This window comes from Melozone crissalis, unplaced genomic scaffold (genome assembly GCF_028551555.1).
Source record: "Melozone crissalis strain CALT ecotype California unplaced genomic scaffold, PUWL_Pcris_2 ptg000016l_1, whole genome shotgun sequence".
In the NCBI taxonomy this organism is placed as follows: domain Eukaryota; kingdom Metazoa; phylum Chordata; class Aves; order Passeriformes; family Passerellidae; genus Melozone; species Melozone crissalis.
Window position 1 is genome coordinate 16,721,368 of NW_026535794.1, and position 25,059 is coordinate 16,746,426.

Below are 25,059 nucleotides of genomic sequence, written 5' to 3' on the forward strand. Positions count from 1 at the left end.
CCCTGTGATTTATCTCATTTATCATGTGCTAAATTGTCTTGTCTGGAGTACATTTTCAGAATGAGAGCATTAGCAGGAGTTAGTTTGGAATTAGACACTTGAGTTGGCAAGGCTTCAACAGCCGATACTCATCAGGGACCAGTGGAAAACAGAGCCTGCTGTGACAGTCTCCTTAAACTGCCTTGAATCAGGCACACAAAGGAATGTCTTCACCTATCTGGGACTGACAGCTGCAATAACAACAATAATAATAATAAGTAACGATCATATGCTGACTTTCCTGTAAAAATTGAGTGTGTTCCAATAGAGAGTGAGAGTTGACAAGAGTCCTTTCTGTTCTGTATATTATTGATTAGCCATGGTACTAGACAGTGACAGCTGAAGGATTGGTAGGTGCCACTCAGCTCCATTCTTGTATGTGACTTGTTCAACACTGTTTTGTCCTAAGAGACAGAAGATGAAAAAAATGAAATGGAATGTGTTTATATTAATTTTAAACTATATCAAATTAAATTACTTGGAACTGAAGTCTAGCAGTTTATGATAGTCTATTTTCAGTTTTATGTTCATTACTTTTTTTGTGGGAATTTTTTGTAAATCCTTTATGCAGGGAAATACTTTTAATGTAAATGTTCCATTGAAAGCAGAAGGCTGACTTTGCATGTCTAAATCTTAAAACTCATTTGGATCTAGGTTCTATAAAAGTGCTTATGTTACAGATTTTTGACATATTAAAAATCAAACAACACCAAATATTCAAAGATTTTCCTGAAATTCTAAATTTATCAACTTGATTTATGTAAACCTCAATTTGCATATGATAACTGCTACTTTTCAAATTAATCTTTTGTTCTTTTAAGGACAGTATAATTTTGTGCTTAGAATCTTATTCTACATTTAATGCATGCAATTTGTAAGCACAGAGTCCTAGAATTTTGCTTATAACTTAGTGGTTTAATATTCATATTCATATAGCAATATGAGTGAAAAAACATGTCTCCTTCTACTAGGAATCTAGTATGTCTAAAGAACCAGCACACAAGAAGAATCAGCATGTGGAAGGTGCTGAGATTTCTGGCCAATCACAGAGCCTTCATAATCTTACAGAAAAGACTGAATGTGGGAAAGGGAAAACTTGTTCAACAGGACCCACTGACCAGAGGTCAAAACCACATATGAAGTGGAAGAGCAGTGGGATTTCTGCTTCCCAAAGGTAAGTAATTTTCTTTAAAATTGAATTTGCCTTTAGAGCTATCTAAACTGTGCTAATGATAGGGATGCATGTTACAGGTTTCCATTATTGTCTTAATTTAGGAGGAATAAAACAAAGCCTACTACATGTTAATTTCCAAGGAGAGAGTTTGGACTACCAAAGAGAATTCTCAGGTTTTTTCTGTCATGTGACAACTTTAATGTTGTGACATCATTTCCACAGCAAGGCAGGGAAGGAACTTGCAAACAGCTGCAGTACTGGTTCTCCAGGACTGTGATATGATCATATTTTTTGGTGTAAAATGTCTTTTAAGCAAGACTGATTAGAAAACCTGATCTAAACCACACTTTCTGAGCGAGGTGAAAGAGGTTCTGGGTGGAAAATCAGAATGACTGTTGTTACTGCCACTTGATTTTGTATTATTTGAATGTATAGCTCTGCTTAGCAATGATATTCACTGATGAGATTATCTCAAAGTTTGAACACTCAAAAGAGAGTATACATATATTGTATATTGTTGGATTTGTCTTCTGAAAATAGTCCTCTGTTTTGATTTCATGTTTCCTGATTTTGTGTAAGTGAAGGAAGAAGAATATCCGCAGAAAAGCCTTTCAATGTCCTCCTACAAAAAATAGTATCTTTCTCAAGTCTACCAATTTAAAAAGTTGCAAGAAACGTTTTAAGAGATTTTGGATGTTACTTATGGTTATCAATTAGAAAGAAATTGGCTTTCCAAAGCAAGAGCTAACCTTTTTCCACAGTTACTGATGAAGTCTTAATGTAGTGAAATTGACTGCAATCATAAGTAATATTCTCTTTTTTTTCTTGTGACTGTGATAAAGTGACTAGCTCAGGCTCAAAAAGACATTTTGCTTTCACAACATTGTTATTTTGGGACAAAAAAAAAAGGACCAGAGATTGTGGCCAGCTAAAAGTAGGAGTTTTTTGGAATATGAGGAAAGTAATATATGCTGTATTCAGCATGATCAAAGCTGTGGAACATCTAAGTGTGTGGAAGAATTGGGCAGACCAAACTGCTTGGAAATAAGATGACTAGAGGAGGAGAAGAAGAAAGATAAGAAACTCATGTCTGGGGATGGTAAATAGGAAACAGACAGTCACTGTCTGTTCTTGGACAAAAATAAGGGCATCAAATTAATATGAGCCAGTGAGATCGTTCAGAACAAAGGGAGAGATGCCTTCACATGCCTCACAGCTAAGCACTCACATTCTTTGCCAGAATATAGAAAATTCATTTGTTTGTGTGAGTTCAAAAATCAGCCAGAGACATTTATTGAACTCTTCATCCATTCAAAACTGTTAATGCATGGACAATCAGGAGTTTTCTGAATCACAGCATGCTGAAGAATATTCTAGAAAAAAATAATTTCTGTGTTTTTTTTTTTTTTTTTAAATAAACCCAAATCCAGTAGTGACAAGGTTCGAAAAAAATACTCTGAAGGAGAAGGGAAAAGTAGAACTGGATCTCTGACTGCAAAAAAGAAAGCCAGTGGCAAATCTAAATCAGTTAAAATTCAAGAAACTTCAAAATGGTATGGATGACTTATTTTTCCTTCCTCAATTTTTTAATTTTTATTTTCCCTATCTACAGTAATTACCACTATACTTACCATTTGGTAATATTAGTTGAATTTTTCTAGTTATTAGGCTGTGTTGTCATACCTGTTTGAAATATGCTTGTCCATATCATAGTTTATAACTATTTGAAATTGGTGATTCTGTTTATTTATTTTTAGTAAAGCATCAATCAGCCTTGAGGATAGTGAAAGTTCCTCAGAGACTGATGAGGATGAACACCCTGTACGTCGTCAGGAAGGAGGCAGCGATTTGTCAGCAGAATACTGGGGAATTCAAAAACTTGCAAAATATGTAAAAGTGAGTAAGCATTGATAAATTGTATAAAAACTAAAAATAGTTACATTTGAGGAGACCAGACCAGTTCCTTCTCCTTTCCTCTTTCATTATACTTTAGTATAGCCCTGTGGTGTAGTACTTTCAAATCCTGGAACTGTGGACTTTCCTATCACGCACTTTCTTTTTAATCTGCTGTTTTTGGCTTATATAGCCCTTTAGATTAAACCATCTGTTCAGTGTTATTTAAAACATAAGATGGCATAATCTCTTTATTAATTATTGGGTTTCTGTTTTGCTTTTTGTATGAAACTTTCCAAGAGATTTCTTTATGTGGATAATAACTTTCAAGAGTTTTTATTAAAACTGAATAGTTGCCTAAAGTCTTTCATCAACTGTGATTAATGCATGTCTGAAATAATTCTAACATGGTCCTGTGTCTGGATAGATGCTTTAGTGGACAGGAAAATGTACGATAAACAGGCATCTTCTAAAACAAACCAAGAAAACGTTTTTACACAGACTTGTTGAAAATCTTTTGGAACCTATAAATATAGATAGTTAGAATTCTGAATATGTCTGAAACAGATCAAAACCCCAACAACCCTGTACTATTCTGGAAAACTCTAATTATGTTTTTCCCTGAGGAGAAGTTCCTTTACAAGTTCATACTGGAATTTATGTTCTGTGAAGTTGCTAATAAAAGCACTGGCTTATTTATTTTTTTGAGTGCAACTACAGAGAATGCACATCCGACAGATGAAATGATGGTGTTGGCTTTTGGTGCACCAGAAAGGGCAAGTCATATGAGGAGCAGCTGAGGGAGCTGGGCGTGTTTAGCCTGGAGAGAAGGAGGCTCAGGGGTAATCTCATCACTCCTTCCAACTGGTTGAAAGGAGGTTGTAGCCAGGTGGGGGTCAGCCTCTTCTCCCAGGCAACCGGAGAATGGGACAAGAGGACATGGCATCAAGATGTGCCAGGGGAGGTTCAGGCTGGACACCAGGAAGAATTTTTCACTGAAAGGGTGGTTAAGCATTGGAACAGGCTGCCCAGGGAAGTTACCACAACAGTGGAGTCACCATGTGGGGAAGTGTTCAAGGAATGACTGGATGTGGCCTTGGTACTGTGGTTTAGTTGACGTGGCTGTGCTCAGTCAAAGGTTGGACTTGATCATCCTGAAGATCTTTTCCAACCTTTATGATTGTATGATTGATTCTACAATTAATTACTTGTGAAGAATAAGCAAAGTTTTGGCTCTTCGGAGTCCTTTTAAGTACTGTAGAAGAGAAACTCAGTCTTTTAAAATGTATTCAGAGTACTCACACTGCTTTCTTTTCAGTTCATGTCTGGGGGGCCTTTCTAGTGGACCTGGCAAAGAGACACAGACCAGTATGGATAATACAAGCCCATCTACATTTATCTTTGCTAGGTTGGACCTCTGTATTTTTGTCATTTTGACTATGACAAAATAACCCTTTGCAAATGTAACTTTGAGCATGTAACTTGCTCGGCTCTTCCTAATACTGAACACAGCATGTACACATTTTGTATTATAGAATTCTTCCTACTCATGTGTAATTGCAGTTCAACAGGATGCTTTCAAACCTTTCAGTTTGTTAATAGCTTGCTTCTCTCTGTGTTATGAAGCAACTCTTTGTACTTTTCAGAGAGCTCAGAGAAACAAGCATGCTACTTTTTAGTGAAGACCCAAGGTCCTCCTGGAGAAGATGCTTGAAATTCATTACTGTTGATGCATTCCTACTAATCTTTTAATTGGCCCATTTATGTACTACCCTCTTTACTGACAAAGATCTCTCCTGATTACTTAATTCTCAAACTCCCTTTCCTCTCTCGATCCTTCATATAGTTGGGTTTAGGTTTTAGTATTGAACTTAAATCAGTATTGAAATTCATATCTACATTTGCATAAAACCATTCTGAAAGAAGAGGGGGAATGACAAATAGGAAAGTATATTTTTAATGCACCTCTGTTTTAGAAGTTGACTTTATTTTGTTCCAGCTGTCAGTGAACAAAATTACATAATGATTTAGAAGTAGGAAATGGCAGGACAGCATTTTTGATCAGACAGTGAGTACCCATTAAGAAGTTTATATTATAAACTTCAATAATATGAAAAAGTTTTATTGTAAAAATTCAAATATATACCTCTTTACAAATTCATGCACACCTGAATCTTCCAATAGTTCTTTAAGTTAGATATAAATTAAACTAAGTATTTGAAGATAAAATAGTTCTGTGAAAATAGTTCCATGTTCATTCTTAGCTGCATAAAGCAGGAACTCCCTAGTGTCAGATAAAGCTGAAAAGAGATGCCTCAGTGCCATACCACAGACAGTGGTTGAAATGTTTTATTGATGGAGTGCTACTCTAGCTTGCACATGGAATTCATTTTAATTCAAGTATAAATACTGCACTTCTGGCCAGACTTGGGAGATTTTTTGGCATTCTTGTTGTTCATGTAGGCAAGTGTTCATGACACATGCAACGTAAGAGAAAATAAATTTATGACTGTGTTATTTAAGTATCTACAAGCAAATTTTTATAGAAGCACAGATTTCAAAGGGCTTGTGTTGTTTGCCCATCTGAAAAAATTAATAAAATGCCTTAAAGAATAGTTTGATCGATATACCGAGAAAATGCAATAATTTGTAGATGCAATGATTTTTCTAATGTCTGTTTAAGTTAGTGGGAATCGCAATTCAGCAAGACTCTATAAAAGATCAATTTGCAAACAAGAAACTCGCATAAAACCTGAAAACCTAGTTTTTCTGTATTGTTAGATTGTCATTAAATGTTAAAAAGATGGTTGCTGTTTGTATAAGGCAAACTTGCAAGATCCTGTGAGTTGTGCCTGTAGGCTCTGTACTTGTATTCCTCTTCATGGAGAGAAAATTCCAGTGCTGGGGAAATTCCCTTCTGACTTTTTGCCCTTCTCCACTCCCTTTCCTTTCTGGGAAAGAGTATCCATGTTGGAATTGTTCCTCTGGGAAGCAGCTGCTTCTGTGGTCTGGCTCCTTGTCCCACCTTCAGGCTTCCCAGAGCTATGCAGCAGGAGCTGGAGCATGTGTGTTCCTGCCATGCCTCCCCATTAACTCAGCAGTGAGCAGCAAAATAGATCAGTGAGCTTGGGATGGCCTTGTGTTAGACATCCTTTGGGGCCAGAGTAGATAAAATGGGAATGAGGTGCTCTGTAGGTGTTTGTAACAGTGAGATTCACCCAGCCTACTTCAGATTTGACATTATTTATTAAATTGGCACTTCTGAAGAATTGGATTTCTAGACGAAGGACTACATTTTACATCTGAAAAATTTTAGGAGTAGGCCAAAGGGGTCATCTTTTTCAATTATCCTTTTACTAGAAATGGAGAACATCAGGTAGAAATGCAGAGTCTTCTTTGTGGCAGATCTGAGGCTGTTCAGGGAAAAAAAAGGGAAAAAAAAAAGGGTGAGAGCTGGGCTTTGTGCTGCCCAGAGATGAGCATTGACTACTGCCAGTTTTATGATAAAACTGAGATGTTAATGGGTGAATTGGGCTGGTGACTGTGCCAGGAATAATGCCAATATCCAGAATAAATATTAAATCCCTTAAGCCCTGGTGCTGTTTGATTTTGGTTCCCTGTAAGGGCATGATTCAGATGTATACTTATGCCAGGATGAGGATGAATAGAGTTCTGCAGGACCATGTCAGTTACAGAATTCATCCTTCAGTTTCTTATGTGGAAAGTCATTCTACTCTTGGCTATATTTCAGGATTAGGCTAGTGAAACCAGTCAAATCTCACACTTCATGTAATATATCCTTTAATTTGATATCTGTTTGGAATTAATCCAGCGCAAAAGACCTCATTCCCAGAACAGCATTGTGTTTCTTTTCTACTTTGGAATCATAGATGGACAATGCTGCTGTCTCTTCCTAGCTGTTTGTGCCCTGTGCCAGGCCCAGGAGCTGGAGAAAGGCTATGGCACTGCACAGGAGCCAGGGAGGATGTCCCCTGGGAGTGGCATTGAGCTGCAGCTCCCAGGTGCCCATGTGCACATGAGAATTGTGTGGTTTAGCAGCTGATGTATACAGCAACTCTTTTATGAGCACCAGTTATAAATTTATGGCGCTTGTGAAGCCATTGATGTGGCTTGTAGATTTTTCTCAAAATTTACAGCAATAGAGGACAGACAGTATTTTTGAACTGCATCATGAAAAAGTATAGCTCTCTTAAGTTATAATGGTATTGGAAACATTCCATATTATTAAAATTATACTAGTGCTCATTATAAAAATTTGAATCAGTTTCATGAGCCATGTATTAAGAAATCAGTTGCATTTTGGGATTAGCAGAAAAATAATTCTATTTTATTCTAATATACAGGACCTCAGAAAAAGTCATGGACATCCCACCCTAAGGAATACAATGGATCTTCAGATACTAATTGTTTAAAGTGAAAAGTCTAAAATGTCTGTTGTTTATGGATGTTCCCACAGTCTTGAAGTCTGGCCCTGTATGTGTAATGGATACAAATGTTAGGATCTAATAGCAAGAATAAAAGTCCCTACTCTGTAGGACATATATTGCATCTCAAAGCTTTTTCTACAATCTGTGGACAAGAGTGAAATGTTTTTTCTTTATAATATCTTATTGGCAAGACTTACATGAGATTATGTTTTAGCTAGTAAATACATAATAAGCATATGTAAGTGCATGTAAAATATTTTTGTACATGTAGTAACTTTGTGTAAGGCCCTTTTTCAGGACTGACCACTTTGACCAACTCACCTTATTAGTAAAATGTCCAACAACAAATCTTTTCCTTCTTTATGAAAGTATAGGTGGGGTAATCTGAAGAAGGTTTTCAACTGGATGGAAAGGTAAAGATGAAAAATAAACTTTGCTTTAGTTTGGCTAAGACTTATTTTTCAGAAGATACGAAAGGTATGTGACATAATCATGTGCCACCTGCTAGTGTTTCATGGCACATGTTTGGCTCACCCGTCAGCCCTGGCAAACCCTCATATCACTCTTCTCTACTGTTCATGAATATCTCTTGCTCCCATCTTCCAGTATTAGCCAAGATTTTATCTTAAAATTCAGTAAAGAATGTGATTACTGGGAAAAAAAAGGAAATAAAGATATGACAAAAATTCAGTTTACAGTTAAGATATGTATTTCCTAACGACCTTGATAGTGCTGATCATGAAAAAGAAATATTTTTATGATAACTTTACTAGGTAGGAAATATTTGGCAAATGGTGAACTCTCAGATTATTATTATAATTGGCAACTTTGAAGCATTGGAATAGCTCCCTGTTCAAAATACCATGCAATCATTCTTCATCCCAAGAGACATATAAAATTCATAACCACCAGTTGAATTTTGACCATTAACACCGATACCAACTCGGATGAATTTCTGTGTAGTGAAGGTTTAATTAATGTTCACAGGGTCACACATTCCTTAGAGTTTCATAGCTGATGAGATGGAAGTCAATCTAGAAAAAAAAAAAAAAGTAAACAGAATTCAGTAAAAAAGGAAAAAGAAGAAATAGTAGATGAAAGATAATGGACTGAGGAAAAGAATGTAAAATAACTGAAGTGATTCTCCTTTTTCTACAGGGTTGTAGTCCTTGATGAAAGCAGGTAATGAAATTAATGAGCTATAGCTTTGACACCATAACTGTAGTGTCTCTAAAATAGTAGTAAATTGCCACAATTGCCTCAATATGACTTCAGATTTATATTCATGAAGTAGATAATCAAATTGTTATGTTTCCTAAATAATTAGGATGTGATTGTGTCTGAAAGGTAGCAAGAGTTTTAAGTAGTGAGAACAACATTCTGTGTTGTTTCTAAGTGTCCCACATTGCTCTGGGCTCAGTTGAATCACAGCTCACTCCACACTGTTATTCCAGAAGCACGCCTGTGCTTCAGCCGTGTCTTCACCCATATTTGTTTTTCCTATGCTCTCACTAAGCCCTGTTTCTAAGTTTGTTTTATTTCTCCAGAGAACACCTGTCTCTTAGGTTTTCATAAACTATTGCTATAATTTTGTTTTCCTTGCAAAATTTTTTTTGGCTAGTTTCAAATGACACTGCCTCTTCTGTCTGTTCAGTGCTTATGAAGCTTCCACAGCATGCAGGCTCTCCAGCAGCCTGCGGAGGCAGCAGTCCTTCCTAGTTCAACCTCATTGACTTTTCTCCTCAGATTCACATCCACTGGTTTCCTAAGTTACCTGGATACCTAAAATTAAAATGGTAGTAATAGCATTAATGCTTTTATCCTCTTTCTGAGCCAAGTACTAGAAAAATTCAGAATTGCTTAGGCAGGTCTGACATTGTCACACAAGATCAGAAGCACATGTGTGAAATGGACAGCAAATGTCTCATCTCCAAGTCTCCAGTCGGGGTTTACAGTGTTATATTACTATTAACAGTAGTCATGTTTGTGTAGGGTTTTTTCTTTTAAAAAGTTATTACTAGACCCTTTTCCCTTTCTCATTCAATTCTGTTTGCTTCTAATTTCTACGTACTCTTTTAAAACACGTATATAATTTATTTTCCTCAGATGAAGTGTTCTTACAAAATTGTCCATATGGATCTGGGGAAGAAATACACTCCTAAACTGAAAATTTCACAATGGACTAGAAGATAAACTTGCACTGTTAAGATAATATATAATATCTTGGCCCGGTTTTCTGTGGTTTTGGGGTCACCATTTCACTTCTTTCCAAGTTTGAGGTTTAAAAAGTTACTAGGAAAATATTCTGTTATTCCCAGTCCAAGGAAGTAAAAGTTCATATGTTTGCACATGTACTGTTAGACTTTTGCCTCCTCTATAGTAGAATTCAATTTCTGTGAATCAGAAAAGGAAAGCTAACAGAATGGGTACATGTCTTGGAAGAGTTTTCAAGAGGGAATCAATGCTTGCCTAACAAAACTTGCTGGTTCACGCAGAAAAGAATAGACATCCTTTTGTTTGGAAACTCATTTCTTTTCAGTTTCATAAAATATGACAATTTAAACTCACTGTATGGGGGTCATGACATATATGTCACTTCTACCACTGTGTAGGGTCAGGGTCAAGGTATCAATCTGCAACTAAAACAGTGCAGCTTCTGTGCATTGTTGTAGTCCAGTGTGAATGTTTTGAAATGTTGTGATGCCTGTGATTTTCCACTAGCTTTACTTATATTAATCTGTATGGTTTACATACTGCCAGGCTGGAGCTAAAGAATGCCAGAAGATTCAGGAAGTGGGTCAGGGAATTATTCCATAACTCAGTTATACTTGTCTATAAGTCATGTCTTAACAAGTTGCAGCTTGTATGTTTTATAAACTAAGATGAAAAATTGGAACTAGTATTTAAACCATGACAAAACTCAGTGTGCTTAGAGAGTGACTAGCATAGGAAAATTGCCTTGCTCTGGCATATTATGTATTTTATACATACTGAGTACTGCAGTACTCAGTCTTTCATTAAGCTTTATCAAAATTTATTTAGATGTTAAAGTACTTTCTAGCAGAAAGTTACAAAATTTTCTCTGTGATTTAAGAGAGTAAAGTTCAACAGAAAATAAAGTCACAAACTTTTAAACTGAGAATTCTGTTTCATACTTTACTCTTTGTTTTGAAATTTTTGTTTTATAAAAATGACAATACTGCTTTAGGTTTGGATTCCAACTAAACATTTTTTTTTCCCTTGGAGGTTTTTTGTTCCATTAATGAATTTTAATTTTAAAAGTCTGGTGTAACATTAATTTGACCAATTATTTTGGGCTATCACATTATGCTATTTTGTTTGTTCAGTATTTTTAAAAAATATATTGACTTGGTATGTTTGGTCTTAGTTTTGTCAAGTATATTGTAATTGCCATTCAGATTATATATACTCATAATCAAAACTGGGGTATTACACAGGAGAATGACAAAATTGCCCACAAGCAGCAATTTTTTTTTCCTGTTATTCAGCCATAGGCTTGTTATCACAGACATGCACAGTTAGCCACCTATCCAGGATTTACTTAATACAATAGAGAAAATATACTTTTAGTCTGGCAAAATAAATTTCAGCCATTGATCTAAACAGTAAAAAAACCCCATCTTTGACATTACCATGCAGAGTAAAATATTTCACTTTCTGGTAGCATTCAGTCATGGTCACTCTAAATCATAAACCAAATTAAATAAATGAATAATACACTTTTCAAATAGGTACTGTATTTATGGAGATATTTGTGAGCCAAAAACTGTACAACTTTCATTTTACTTAATTTTGCTTTCTGTTGGGAAACTGCACTGTAACTTGATTGTAATGTTTATGTATTTCCATTCACATATTTTCATTTTGCTACAAATTGGGCAACACATTTGGAATAATATTCTTTATAATCCTGTTCATACTTTTATTAGTTGTACTTCTGTAATGGCTTTAGGTTTCAGAAAGGGTTAACTTTAGAGTAAATTTTGTATCTTTCTTTCCCTAGCCTGCTGAACTGACATCATCAGTTCAGAAATAGACGTTTTGTATTGACTAGGAATGGTTTAACTGAGATTGGACATCTGCTATTGCAACTTAAGCCTGTGTATTTTATTATCTATTCTCTGTATCTATGATCATAGTATCCATTATGGGTTAATTATTTTTTTGAAGAAAATAAGTAAATACCAAAACATTTATTATTTATGACATTTCATGATAGTAAATAACAGACAATAGGACTTGAGCAAAATGTAGGAAGTCATTGATTCCACCTGCTTGCCTCCAAAACAGCACCAATTCTTTGTGGGTCTTCTGGACAAATATTTCTCTGGCTTTTCTTTCCTGTCATGGAGATTTCATGCTGTAAGCAATGTAATCAAGAAATCAAATATTCTTACTAATAAAGTTGGTTTTGTTGAGTCTTCTTTTTTCTTTTTTTTTTTTAACCAAGCATAGATCAACCCTGATGCTGTTAAAACCCCATTATTTCTCATCTGGACCTGGAGAAGAGACGATTGGCATTGAAGGTGTTCTTTAAACTACCTTCCTATTGTCTTCTTTAGAATAAACAGTTCCAGTTCCTTCAATTTTTTTTTGTAGAGATTGTAATTTTGAGATTTTGACATCCTCTGGTCTTTATCAACTTTCCCGGTATCTTTTCTGAACTAGAATACCTAGAATGAATTACTTAAATTGAGCAGTGCCAATCCAAAGAAGGAGTAGTTCTTGTATCTTACAGGTTAAAAATCTGGTTATAATTTTCTCTGTAAAGTTTGCTTTTTTTGTTTGGTAATGCTGTGATATTGACAGATAATATCAGCATTGTGTTCTATTGCTAACAACAGATTTTTTCTTACAGTTCTGCAAACTAATCATGGCATCAGCCAGTTCTCTCAGTACCGCAGAGCAGAGTCCATTGAGCTCATCTAGTGTAAAACATCTGTTACCTAAGTACTTACTGGCTAGTTATGTCCTTAGCATAGCCAGAGTGTTCACTATGCTGTCAGAGACATTAAGTAACCATTAGCAGAATTTAGTAAAGGTTAATGCATTAAAAAGACCCCTTAATGCTTTTGCTTTCTTGGTTCCATTTGTTTAAAGGTTGCCATTGACTAACAGGATTTTTCCTCTTGATTATTACAGAAGTCAAACAAAATGATTGTTTGAACTTGTGTATTCCTTGGTAACTGTACTTTGGGTTGTGTCTGTATTTGCTTGTGTTTTTCTTTTATTTTCATTCTTTTTTGATCTTGTCAGTAGTTCTGTAATTCTCAGTTTTTCTCACTTGTTAGCTTGAGTATTGTAAGAGAGACATCACACATTCAGTGCAAGAAGATGTTTTACTGATAGTGTAACAGTGATACTGGTTTATTTTCATGGATATATGTGTTATACTGATATATAGGAAGAGTGATACTGGTTTATTTTCGTGGATATATGTGTTATACTGATATATAGGAAGAAAGACACATTTTAAAATAAGTCTGTGTTTAATTTCAAGCCTTAAAATTGACTGTTGATCTGCCAGTAGAATCTATTTTGCTTCCAACATATCAGATTTCAAATGGTATAACAACATGATGCAGATTTTATGTCCACTTAATGGAGAGGTAACTATTTCCATGCATGTTAAAATCTATGCTGTAACTACTACAAGACTTACTGTAATGATAACTTCAAGAAACAAAAAATAATTGTTGAAACCATCAGCAGTATTTCTTATTTTGTAGAATTGATGCTTCAGCACATATGAAAAATATTTTATTGTGGTTTTACATTAAAAACACTTAAAGTGGTGTGTTCATTTTTAAAGCTGAAAAAATAAAATGCATATATATATAATATACGGTTGTATTTTTTATTCATTATAAGAAAATTAAAAATTGTTTATTTTTTAAAAACTTTGTCCATATTAACTATCATATGCCAACCATTATACATGTAAGATAAGGGAATTATGGACTACTATGTTATATTTAAATGCAGTTTCACTGTAGGAGAAGCAGGCCTCCCAAGGAGAGACATTACTTTTCAGGTTAGCAATGTACTTCTTACAGTTATAAAAATAACAAAAAGACAAGTTTTTTAAAAACTCCTGTTGCAAATTTTTTATCAGACAAAGCAAAGTAAATATCAAAGTCTAATCTGTTAAAAGGCCACAGATTTCATAAAAGGACAGCTCTTTGTTTTTCTGTGCTGCAGAATATTCTCTGTAGTTTTATAATCATATTGTAGGGATTTAAAAAAATATAATTAAGAATTTTATAAGTGTGGATAGACTGATTTTGTTACATTATTTTATACTCTAGGGCATTTTTTCTATGTAGTTGAAAATATGTTAATAAACGAAGACATTTCATTCTGTTGAAGTCAGGATGATAAATATAATTAAAAATATAATATAAAAAAATTGGGGGCATCTTTCTCTAGGACACTATGTTTAAAAATTACCTTTGTATTTAACCACTTTTGTGGGGAAATTTTCTGGTATCTGTTGTAAAAAGAAATGCAGGTAAAAATTATGAAGAACTATGAATATATACTTCATTGATCAGCAGAAGTGTTTTGTCTGATGTAAGCTACTGGTCTGATACTTTATGAAGTAGTTCTCTCACATTCTTTTTGGACGTATTTTCTCACTTGTGATTCTTTACTATATTTATAACAACTTGAAGAACGTGTTAAATTTAAATTCCCTTTGTACTGTGTCTGTCTTACTGTTTCTGTTTACATTTAAGAAATACACTTCAGAAGTTCTAGTTTTGTTAGATCTACCTGGTTTATATTAGCAAACATTACTCAGTTTTGTAATATTCTGTGTTTCATTATAATGTCCACAATTCTGCAGAACATTTTCCTCAAGGAAGGGTTGACCAAAAATCCTTTACAGATTCAAAACTCTCATTTAAAAGAGATGGGCTTGGGCAGCAGAGCTCAGATGGGGATGGGAGCCAGAGCTTCCCTGGAATGCAGGAGGTGGATGCTGCAGTTTGATTTACTAGGTACTCTAAGTTGTAACTTCCATGTTAGTACCAGCTGGCAGTGTTTGCTCCAGCTTCTGCTGCAGCTATAGCTCAGCTCTCCTAACTTCCATGCAGGTTGGTTTATTGACAGTAAACCTGTATTAGAGGTTTAAAAGAATTCACTGTCATATGGCTTAACTTCCTGCGTTGTGTTCTTTGATTTTTTTCTTTAAGTTTAGTTGCAGCAACTGAAATAAATCTTATCTTAACTTATCTTATTCAATAGAGCTTGAATGGTTAGAAAAGCATTCAATCTGGTCTATTCACAGCAAGCCATGTTAATAGTTTTCCACCTGAGCTATTCACTCATTTGAATCTTTATGCCATTTACAGACTTTATCAATAATTCCATTTCTTACTATGTTTGTGTTATTGAACACTATAAAGTCAAAATATCTAACATGGTTCTTCTTTAGTAGTAGTTTTACTAGCACAACTAGAAGTGATTGGGTTTTATATTAAATGCATTTTACATATTTGTTAATTATTTGCTTTATTTTAGGGCGGTGATCCAACAGCCACTCTAATTGCACTGTGCTCAATGAGGGATTTCAATCTGTCTGAAGAAACCTGTCAGCTGGCCATCAAAGACACTGGATGTCTTGAAGTGTTAATTAATTTACTTGATACTGAAGAAATTAAATGTCAGGTAATGAGCTTTGTCAAACAGAGCAATGAATATGCCTTTTTTATTAGAATATTTTTTGAGTTTCAAAGTTACAGAGTTTAAAGAAAGTTTATTTCTCATTTCTGTATTTTCTTGTTTTCTTCAGATTTTTAAGAAAGATATCTATGTCTTTAACTTTCAGTTTCCTTCTTTTCTCCTGATTAAATATAAAGAAAAAAATTAACTAACCCATCATTTTAAATAATGTTAATGTTTTTATATACCTAAATAATGTTTAACTTCTGTCGTTTCCCATTATTTAGATTGGTTCATTAAAAATCCTGAAGGAAATTAGTCAAAATATATTGATCAGACATGCAATTGCAGATCTTGGAGGCTTAGAGATCATGGTGAAAATACTGGACTCTACAGATACTGATCTAAAATGTTTAGCAGCTGAAACAATTGCCAATGTTGCTAGATTTAAACGAGCACGAAAGACAGTAAGGAAACATGGAGGAATCAAGAAATTGGTAAGCAGACATTAAAATTTGTACCCTTGTCATATGCATATTTTTGTTGAAAAAATAGATCATATGTTGTAAACACAATCAAAGCATGATAATGTAATTTTGTTTATCATAATTAGAAAGCAGCATGATATCAAATTTCCTGTAGATATTAAGAATTTTTTTTTTTTTTTTTTAGGTTGAGCTGTTGGAATCTATTTCGGTGGCATCATCATACCAAGTCAAAGACACTGAAACAGTTCGCTGTGCAGCCTTGGCACTCTGGAGCTGCAGCAAAAGCATCAAAAACAAGAAAGCAATCCGTAAAGCTGGTGGCATTCCATTACTAGCTAGATGGCTCAAATGCTCACATGCAAACATCTTAATCCCAATAGTGGGGACACTACAGGAATGTGCCTCAGAGGTGAGTAAACACAAACAACTAAGTTATTTCTAAACATTAAAGAAATTTGACAGTAAAAGGAAATATTACATTCTACAGACACTTAGGTCAGTTATCACATCAGGAAGTAGATGCTTTATGTAATCAAAGTGGTTTTGAGAAGATCACAGCTTGGATTGAAGTAAAAAACATGTATTTTTATTTAAAAGGCTAGGAGTAATACATGAAAGAAAAAAGTGAAATGAAAGCCTTAATCACTTTCTTTTTTTTTCTTATTTTTTTCATCATAATTTACAGATTTGGCAGCCTATGGTGCTGTGTTCTGGTTAAGCAATGCATTTAAATTCTACAAAACTAACCTGCAGATGTGGCCAAGAAAGATCTAAGGCAGTGCAGGGCAGAATAGTTTACAGTGTCCTTGTGTATTGGGTCTGATCCATTGCAAATAGAAGAAAGGAATATATGTGATTTTGTGGCACATTTTGCAGATTTGAGTATATTCAGTTTTTAAATTTGAATACAAATATTTTTTACCATGTAAGGAATTACACTAGTGGGACAGTTCTGTTTAATATCTCTATGAATGACCTGGTGGAGGGGATTGTGGCACACCCAGCATGCTCAATGTTTGCAGGCACACCAAGGGTAGAAGTGTCAATCTACTGGAGGGCAGGAAGGCTCTGCAGAGGGCTCTGGACAGGCTGGATCCATGAGCCAAGGCCAGTGCTATGAGGTTCAACACGGCCAAGTGACAGGTCCTGCATTTGTGTCACAGCAACCCCTGCAGTGCTACAGGCTGGGGAAGGAGTGGCTGAAAACTGCCTGGTAGGACAAGACCTGGAGGGCTGAGCATGAGCCATTGTGTGCCTGGGTGGACAAGAAGGCCAATGGCATCCTGGCGTGTGTCAGCAATAATGTGGCCAGCAGGAGCAGGGCAGTGAGCATCCTGCTCTGCTAGGCACTGTGCAAACCCTGTGTTCTGGGTCCCTCAGTTCAGGAAGAACATTGAGGTGCTGGAGGGTGTCCAGAGAAGGGCAATGGAGTTGGGGAATGGTCTGGAGCACAAGGCTGGGGAGGAGCAGCTGAGGGAGCTGGGGGAGTTTAGCCTGAAGAGAAGGAGGCTCAGAGGGGACCTGAAAGAAAGTTGGAGCCAGGTGGGGTTATTCTCTTCTCCCAGGTAACAAGCAATAGGATCAGAGGAAATTGCCTCGGGTTGAATCAGAGGAGGTTTAGATTGAATATTAGGAAAAATTTCTTCACCAAAGCAGTTGTCAAGCACTGCCTAGGAACATACTGCCCAGGGGAATGGTTGAGTCACCATCCCTGGAGTTGCTTAAGAGATGTGCAGATGTGGCACTTAGGGATCCAGTTTAGTGGTGGACTTGGCAGTGCTGGGATAATGGTTGGACTCAATGATCTTAAAGGTCTTTTCCAACCTAAATGATTCTATTTGTTTATGATTCTCTATCTTCATTTCAACTTGAGGTGTATTGCATTTCAGATAAAATAATATACATATTTTGTCTTGGTGATTTTGAGGCACAAAAGGCATAATTTTTAAAGAGATTTTGCATTATTAAACACTTTGTGTGTTAAAAATTAGCTTCTTGAGTTACACCAATTAATGCATGTTCCATGAGACACAAACCTGGCAGGTTTTATGTTCAGTAAGTATGTATTGAGAAGGTGTCATTTTTGAGTGTTTCTTGTATGGCCTAACTTGGAAGGAACACTAAATGGATTTCTTACACAGATGTTTCCCCCACTTAAAAATTATCCCATTACAATGCCTGTGGCTTAAATTTGCATGACAATATCACTAAAAAATTTCAACTCTAAGAACGTTTTTTTCTAACCTTGTTTTAGGAATAGATCTGTTGTTGTGGCTGCTGGTTCTTGATGAAGTGAGTGGGTAGTTCTTGATCCCATTCTGAAGCATCTTTTGCTTTCTTGGGTCTGAGCAGGGAGTCTGGACACCTTTCACAATATTCTGCATTCTTCATAAACTAAGTGGCTACAGGATAGGCTGTGCAGTACCTCAGTTTACAGGTGATTTGAAGAGCACTGCAGATATTTGCTTACCTCTGAGATCATCAGTAGTATTTTCAAGGCAATGATGACTTGTGCTTACATAAAGTACAAGGCTTCTCAATGTCAAACCCTATAATTGTAGCATTGTATTATTGTTGTGACCTATTAACTGTTAATATGCAGGATTTAAAAGGTGCACTTTATCTTTTTAGCCAAGTTACAGACTTGCAATAAGAACAGAAGGCATGATTGAGACCCTAGTGAAATATCTGAGTAGTGAACATGAGGAGCTCCAAATGCATTGTGCAAGTGCCATACATAAGGTAATTTTATTATAGTCAGTAGATCAGAACCAGCATTAGCCCTTTGTTTTCATGTCATTGTCAGTTTTAAATTTTCTTAATTTCATTATTTCTCTAATGTGTAAAAAATTATAGAAATGCTGCAAATATTTTAATTCCATATTTAATATTATATTTAGGTTCCTATTTGCTCTTCTTGTGTACAAGCACAGGTAACCAGTGAAGAGTGGTGAGGCATACTGTGCATAGAGCTGCTTGGGTTTTTTTGTTTGTTTGCCCCTAAAGAGGACAATGTGACAGTATGAGCACTGCTGCATATACAGCAGCAATTTACTGTCACTCTCTCAGTGAGTTGTTAGCATATTCAGAGACTTGAATGCAACATTTATGTTTTCTCCTCTATTAGCTTTTACTAGTTACAATGTAATACAGCTAGCTTTTGAAGACATAATCTTACAGACTTTTACATAATATATATGTTTAATATGTATAATTTTTTTATAGTGTGCAGAAGATGAAGAAATACGTGACCTGGTTAGAAAACATGAAGGTCTACAACCACTATCTGCTCTGCTTGATAAAAGTGAAAACAAACAACTTTTGGCAGCTGTGACAGGAGCAATCTGGAAATGTGCAATGAGTAGAGAAAATGTGTTAAAGTAACTTAGTAATTTAATTTTACAAGCATTTCTTACATTATCATGCTTTGATTTTACAAACCTCTATTGTTTTCAAAACTGTTTTGTCATAATTCTTCAAAATCAGTCTCTATAATCAGCTGGGCTTTCACCTTAGGTTTTGTAGTACTTAAAAAATGCCACCTGACCTCATCAGGGTAGAGTAGAGACAGTGTTAAATTGCTAGAATCTTAACAGTCAATGGAGGCAAGTGGTGCCTCTAGTTAATCTACAGGACTCTGAGTCAGGAGAGGTCACATTTGACACGTGGCCATATCTGATATCCCACCTCCTGTCTGTACTTTAGAAGCCAGAATCACTGCTGCATGGTAGTGTACTTAGTACACTAATGTTTTACATCAAGAGAGACAGAGAGCAAATTTTCTCATTGTAGGGTAGACATCTAATACATATTAGAAATATACTGGAGTCTAGGATAACTAGCCTAGGTACCTCTCTTCTTGGCTACAGAAGGGGCTCGGAAAAGTAGCTTAGTCAGGAGACCCAGCTTCTAAATGAGTGGAATTAACTGATGAGAGTTCTGCTGTGGGTGCCAGCAAACTCTCAGTGCCAGGGTTCTGAGTAATTATTTGAGACTGTGACAGTAGAAGTTGTCACTCTCTACCTTCCATGGAGCAGCTTAATGATCAAGAACACTTTACCTGCTCATCTGAAATTAATATAACAAATTCATGCACCTTACCTAGAAAAAGGAAACTCGCTCCACTACATCTGTGCTCGCTTTCCTGCTGAAATTATGCTGTTCTGTATGTAGAGCATGTAGAAAGATTAAAAGGAGTATTAGTAAGGGGTAACATCTTCTTGCTGCCCTAATTTAGTGTACCTTGCTGGATAAGCACATAATGATAGACCAAGACTGGGTAAAAATTAGGAAGATTTCCAGGTTTTACATTCTGGCTTTTTACTGTCCTAAATGAGTTCCCTAACTGTTGGTATACAGATCTATAGTCTTTACTTCCTCTACTGCTGAGCTACTGCTTTTTTGCATTCTTAATTGCACAGTAACCTAACTTTTCATATGGATGTATCCTTCTTTTCTGTGGACTTTGTGTTTGTGCAGAGGTATCCTGATTTTGGATCAATCAGTGATGAGACAGACTGAATGGCTCTCTCTGTACTAGTAAACTAAACAGGGCCAAATCTTTCAGGTTTCAGGCTCTGTGTCAGGATTATCCATACTGTTTAACTGCCAGCACAAGCCCTTACACAGTGTGCCAGCAAATGCTCTCCCAGACAATGCCCAGACACTCCTTGGGAATGGTGCAGGCAACAGATTGTTCCCATTAGGCAGCATGGGTGAGGCCACCCTGCATTGTGAGGATAAGAGATTTTAGCCATATGGATGCTATGTTGTGCTTCTTGTCCTCAGGGCTAGAGAATGAGCCCTAGCCTGTTTTATTTATTAGTATAGCTGTAGCCAATAATTCTGTCCAACTGCAAACAGATTTTTGTTGGGCTACTCACATATCTTTGGCAAGTGCTTGGTGCTCACAAAGGTTACTAGCCCGGTGCAGCTCCAGCTGAATTCACGTGTTGTGTAGTGCTGAGTCTGAAGCAGTAAACCCTGTCCAAACTCAAGATGGGAGGCCACTAAAGAAAAGGGAGTGAGGATAATATGAAAACACCTAAGTAGATCTGGAGGGATGAGCCTGAGTCTGGCATGAAGCTAGAACTAACAAACCCTGCTGGCTCCTGCAGGGGCACTTAATTATCTCTGAATTGCTCCAGAGTATTTCCTCTACCTGGAGGTTGCTGCTGAGAGGTTGTGCTGACTCAGCCGTGAGCCAGGGCAGGTGCCTGTGCCTGTGTCTGTCTGTGACTGTGACTGTGCCTGTGACTGTGCCTGTCCCTGTGCCTGTGCCTGTGTCTGTCTGTGACTGTGACTGTGACTGTGCCTGTCCCTGTGCCTGTGACTGTGCCTGTCCCTGTGCCTGTGCCTGTGCCTGTGTCTGTCTGTGTCTGTGCCTGTGCCTGTCTGTGACTGTGACTGTGCCTGTCCCTGTGCCTGTGCCTGTCTGTGACTGTGACTATCCCTGTGCCTGTGTCTGTGTCTGTGCCTGTGCCTCTCTGTGACTGTGACTGTCCCTTGCCTGTGCCTGTCTGTGACTGTGACTGTGACTATCCCTGTGCCTGTGCCTGTCTGTGACTGTGCCTGTCCCTGTGTCTGTGTCTGTCTGTGCCTGTGCCTGTCTGTGACTGTGACTGTGCCTGTCCCTTTGCCTGTGCCTGTCTGTGACTGTGACTATCCCTGTGCCTGTGCCTGTGCCTGTGTCTGTGTCTGTGCCTGTGCCTCTCTGTGACTGTGACTGTCCCTGTGTCTGTGCCTGTCTGTGACTGTGCCTGTCCCTGTGTCTGTGTCTGTCTGTGCCTGTGCCTGTGCCTGTGCCTGTGCCTGTCCCTGTGCCTGTGCAGCTCCGGGCGCAGCTGGTGTGGGAGCGGCCGTTCTGCTCCTGGACACAAGATGGCCCGAGCCAGCAGCAACGCCTGAGAGCAGCCTGCCCGCTGCACAGCCAGCTCACAGCATCCCATCTGTGAAGAAGTTGAAAAGCCAGTAATAATCAGTTTTGTTCTGTTGTTTTTTCAAATTATTTGCTTCCTTTATTGCTCTTTTTTTCATGCTGTTGATGTTTACTCTTGAAAAAAATAATGGTAGGGATACTTCCAAGTTACAGTGAACAAGGAGAGGAAAATTTCTCTTTTAGCAAAGGTGATGAAAAACAAAAGTTTCTCATTTCTCAGTTACTTTAATTATTATGCTGATAACCCATCTTGGAAAGATTAATTTTTATTGAAACATCTAGTTCTGCCATAAAAATCTCAGAAATACTAATATTTTTTTGTATAAAAAGAAAAGCCACATGAGCAACTGGTTCCTGGAAAATAGTTTTTGTAGCTCAAGCAGACATTCCCAGAAGCTAGGGGCTGGGAGGAAAACACAAATGAGAACTCAGTACTCTCAGAGACATTTTCTCTGATAATTAGATTATATACCGGTTAGATCTAGCTTGACATACCCCATAGAACTGTCAGGGTATATCAGAAGATGTATAAAAAGAAGATGCAGTATTTGTTAAGTGTTAAGAATCCCCTAAGTTTTAAACAAAAAAAGAAACAAAAACCCAAACCCTTGAAAATTATTCAAGCACCGAGGAAAAAATCCTATTCTGAAAGATGAACTTCTTAGGTTTAGCACACATGTCTTTGTGGGATAGGACCATCAAGATTTTAAAAACCATATTTTTGATTCACAGTGTCAAAAGTTCTATGAAGAATGGGGAAAGTATTAATAGAAGAGTCAAGTCAAATTTCTGTTAATTTATTTCTTAATTACAAGTTAGAATCTAACATTGTGCTGTGGAAATGTACTAGAACTATGGTTCTGACATCAGGAAAATGCAGTGTATTAGGCCTGAGCTGAATATAGAACTGCTCAGGGTAAGCTCTAAAGGCTCATATTTAGTGAAAAGTAAGGGCCATCCTTTGGTTCAGAGAGGTGGAGGAAGGTCTGGTGCTATACTGCTCTAGCTATTGTTAACACAGCAGGACAAAGTGCTGGGAGTAAGAATAGCGCATTAACTGCCAGTCTTCTGGTTTGTTTTCAGCTGTTTGTAGGTGTTGCATCTACATGTCAATTTTAAAAAACACTCAAACTACTCAAGAGGTTCTTAGACAATTAAATTGTAGAAATGTAGTTAGAAAGTTAGAGTAAGACATTAGGCTGTATGTCACATTTCAAATAATTGTATGGAATCGTTTACCTGTATTGGGATTTCTTCAGCAAGGTGATTTACATACAGAAATTAAAACTTGTACTTCAATTATAATTATACTTTAATTATAAAATTAAGCTTATATTGGTAACATACTAAAAATACCAACTTTGGATTTATTGCTATCTTTTAGATTTCAGGAATATAAAACCGTAGAAACTTTGGTAACATTGCTGACTGATCAGCCTGAGGAGGTCCTTATAAATGTCATTGGAGCACTGGCAGAATGTTGCCAAGAGGAAGAAAATCGAGGCACCATCCGCAGATTGGGTGGAATTGCACCTATGGTGACGTTACTGACTTCAACTAATCCAGCCCTGCTTGTGAATGTCAACAAAGCAGTGGGAGGTTGTGCCATGGATCCTGAAAATATGGCGTAAGTTATTAACATTCACAGCATTTTAAATATTGAAAAACAGCTCAGTTATTCTGGTGCAAATATAGTGAATTCTAATCTGATTTAAAGCATTTTCTGCTTCTTGCTTTTTACAGAACTGTGTGGGTTAGTTACTAATCTTACTGTAAGTTTGCTATAGATAAAAAAATATTAAGGAAATATATAGAATGTAAAGATTTTGCATTTTGAGAAAAATCAAATAAACCTTTAGTGAATTGATTTTTGTGTAAGTTGAAATTCAAAGTTTCAAAGCACCATTTTAAAGTGCTGCATGATACACCCATGTTTTACACTCTCTTTTTACTTCTGTTCTTAAGTCATTAAAAATAGCCTAAATTAGAGAAAGTTATTCTAAAAGGAAAGGTACACATTTACTGTCATGATAATAAACTACATTTTTTGGTAGTAGAGTATTGCTTGTATTGTATATCTCTTTTGTCCATTTCCATAATTCCTTTTGTGAACTCAAGCAGTTTTGAACCCTTCTCTCCCCTCTTATTCCTTTGGTAAAATCAAAGAAAAAGACAGCCTTTGATTTTGTAATGTCAATTTGTACAAATTGCGAAGATTGTTGAGTTTCATGATGAGGTGTTTCAGTTAAATGTTGAGGTCGGCATTTGCTGCGCTTACTGTTCTCTTGCAAGGATATTTACCTCAAGATTCTCAGCATATTTTCCTCCTTATACATAAAGGAGGTCAGAAAAAGAGTTTTATTAAGCTCCTCCTGTTCTGATTTGCATAATTCACTTGATATTCATATAGCAGTGCAGGGAATTCTTTTCCTGAATAAGGCTTTTGTTTTCATGCTTTGGCTGTCACCCAGTGGCAAAAGACTGGATGGTACACAACCATAAACATGGGTTGTATGAGTAGTTAGCCATGTAGCATAAAAGTATAAATAAATGAAATCATTTCAATGACATTTCTCACTAAAAACCAGCCTTTAGCATAATATATTAACCTAAGAGAATTAGCATTGCAAATACTGAGAAACTTAAATGCCAATAAACATGAACTGATATTTATAAAACCTCAGACATACTCCAGTACTCAGAACTGTCACTTGTAGTATCCACTATGGACAGCTTCATACTGGAATGTGTTCAGTATAAGCATAAAAAAATGTAAGTTGCTACTGAAAATTGTGGTAGAACAGAGTCTGTCTTGTCTTTGAGAAGGAGAAAGTAGAGGTTTGGGACAAAATTTATATTACAGTTTGTAAAGAGTGAACAAAGGAATCAAATACTGAATTTCGTTCATGTAAAACATTCTCTGTTGAAGTTCTCAACTTTAGAAGTGTTTCTAAAAGTATTTCAAAACATTAGCAAGTAAGCAAGATCTTAAATAAGTGTGACTATACTTTTTGGTACTACAAAAAAAGTTACACAAAGTTTATTAGCATGACTGTGCCATGTACCTGATGTATTGTGCTAGCTATGATTGTAGTACTAGACGAGATAGTGCTGCTATATTTTTAACAAAGCATGATTCATCCAAGTGTGAATAAATTCAGCGAAATTTTAAAAAATAATGCTTAGTTAAAACATTGACAACAGTGTAACTGCTAATATGTCTAAAGTATTTCCTTGATTGAGTGCTCTGCCTCTCACAGGGCACTTAAAAGCAGCCTCCCCTCCCATCACTGACCCCCGCCTCTCTCTCAAAAAAAACCAAGAAAAAGAAAAAAATTATGTCCATTCCTCTCCCTTCTCCTCCTCTCACCTCAGTACAGCAGAAGCTGAAAT

The 25,059-nt window shown here is 36.4% G+C and overlaps 1 protein-coding gene across 1 annotated transcript in view; it reads left to right on the plus strand.

Moving 5' to 3' along the window:
- ODAD2 (outer dynein arm docking complex subunit 2) overlaps positions 1 to 25,059 on the plus strand; it is a 69,754-nt gene that overhangs the window by 3,547 nt on the left and 41,148 nt on the right. The window contains exons 2-10 of the mRNA XM_054273894.1: positions 1,011 to 1,213; positions 2,644 to 2,766; positions 2,971 to 3,109; positions 15,100 to 15,246; positions 15,528 to 15,737; positions 15,913 to 16,137; positions 18,360 to 18,470; positions 18,954 to 19,108; positions 23,051 to 23,293. Coding sequence (XP_054129869.1) covers positions 1,020 to 1,213; positions 2,644 to 2,766; positions 2,971 to 3,109; positions 15,100 to 15,246; positions 15,528 to 15,737; positions 15,913 to 16,137; positions 18,360 to 18,470; positions 18,954 to 19,108; positions 23,051 to 23,293 — 1,547 coding nt within the window. The 5' untranslated portion in view covers positions 1,011 to 1,019. The remainder of the gene's footprint in view (positions 1 to 1,010; positions 1,214 to 2,643; positions 2,767 to 2,970; positions 3,110 to 15,099; positions 15,247 to 15,527; positions 15,738 to 15,912; positions 16,138 to 18,359; positions 18,471 to 18,953; positions 19,109 to 23,050; positions 23,294 to 25,059) is intronic.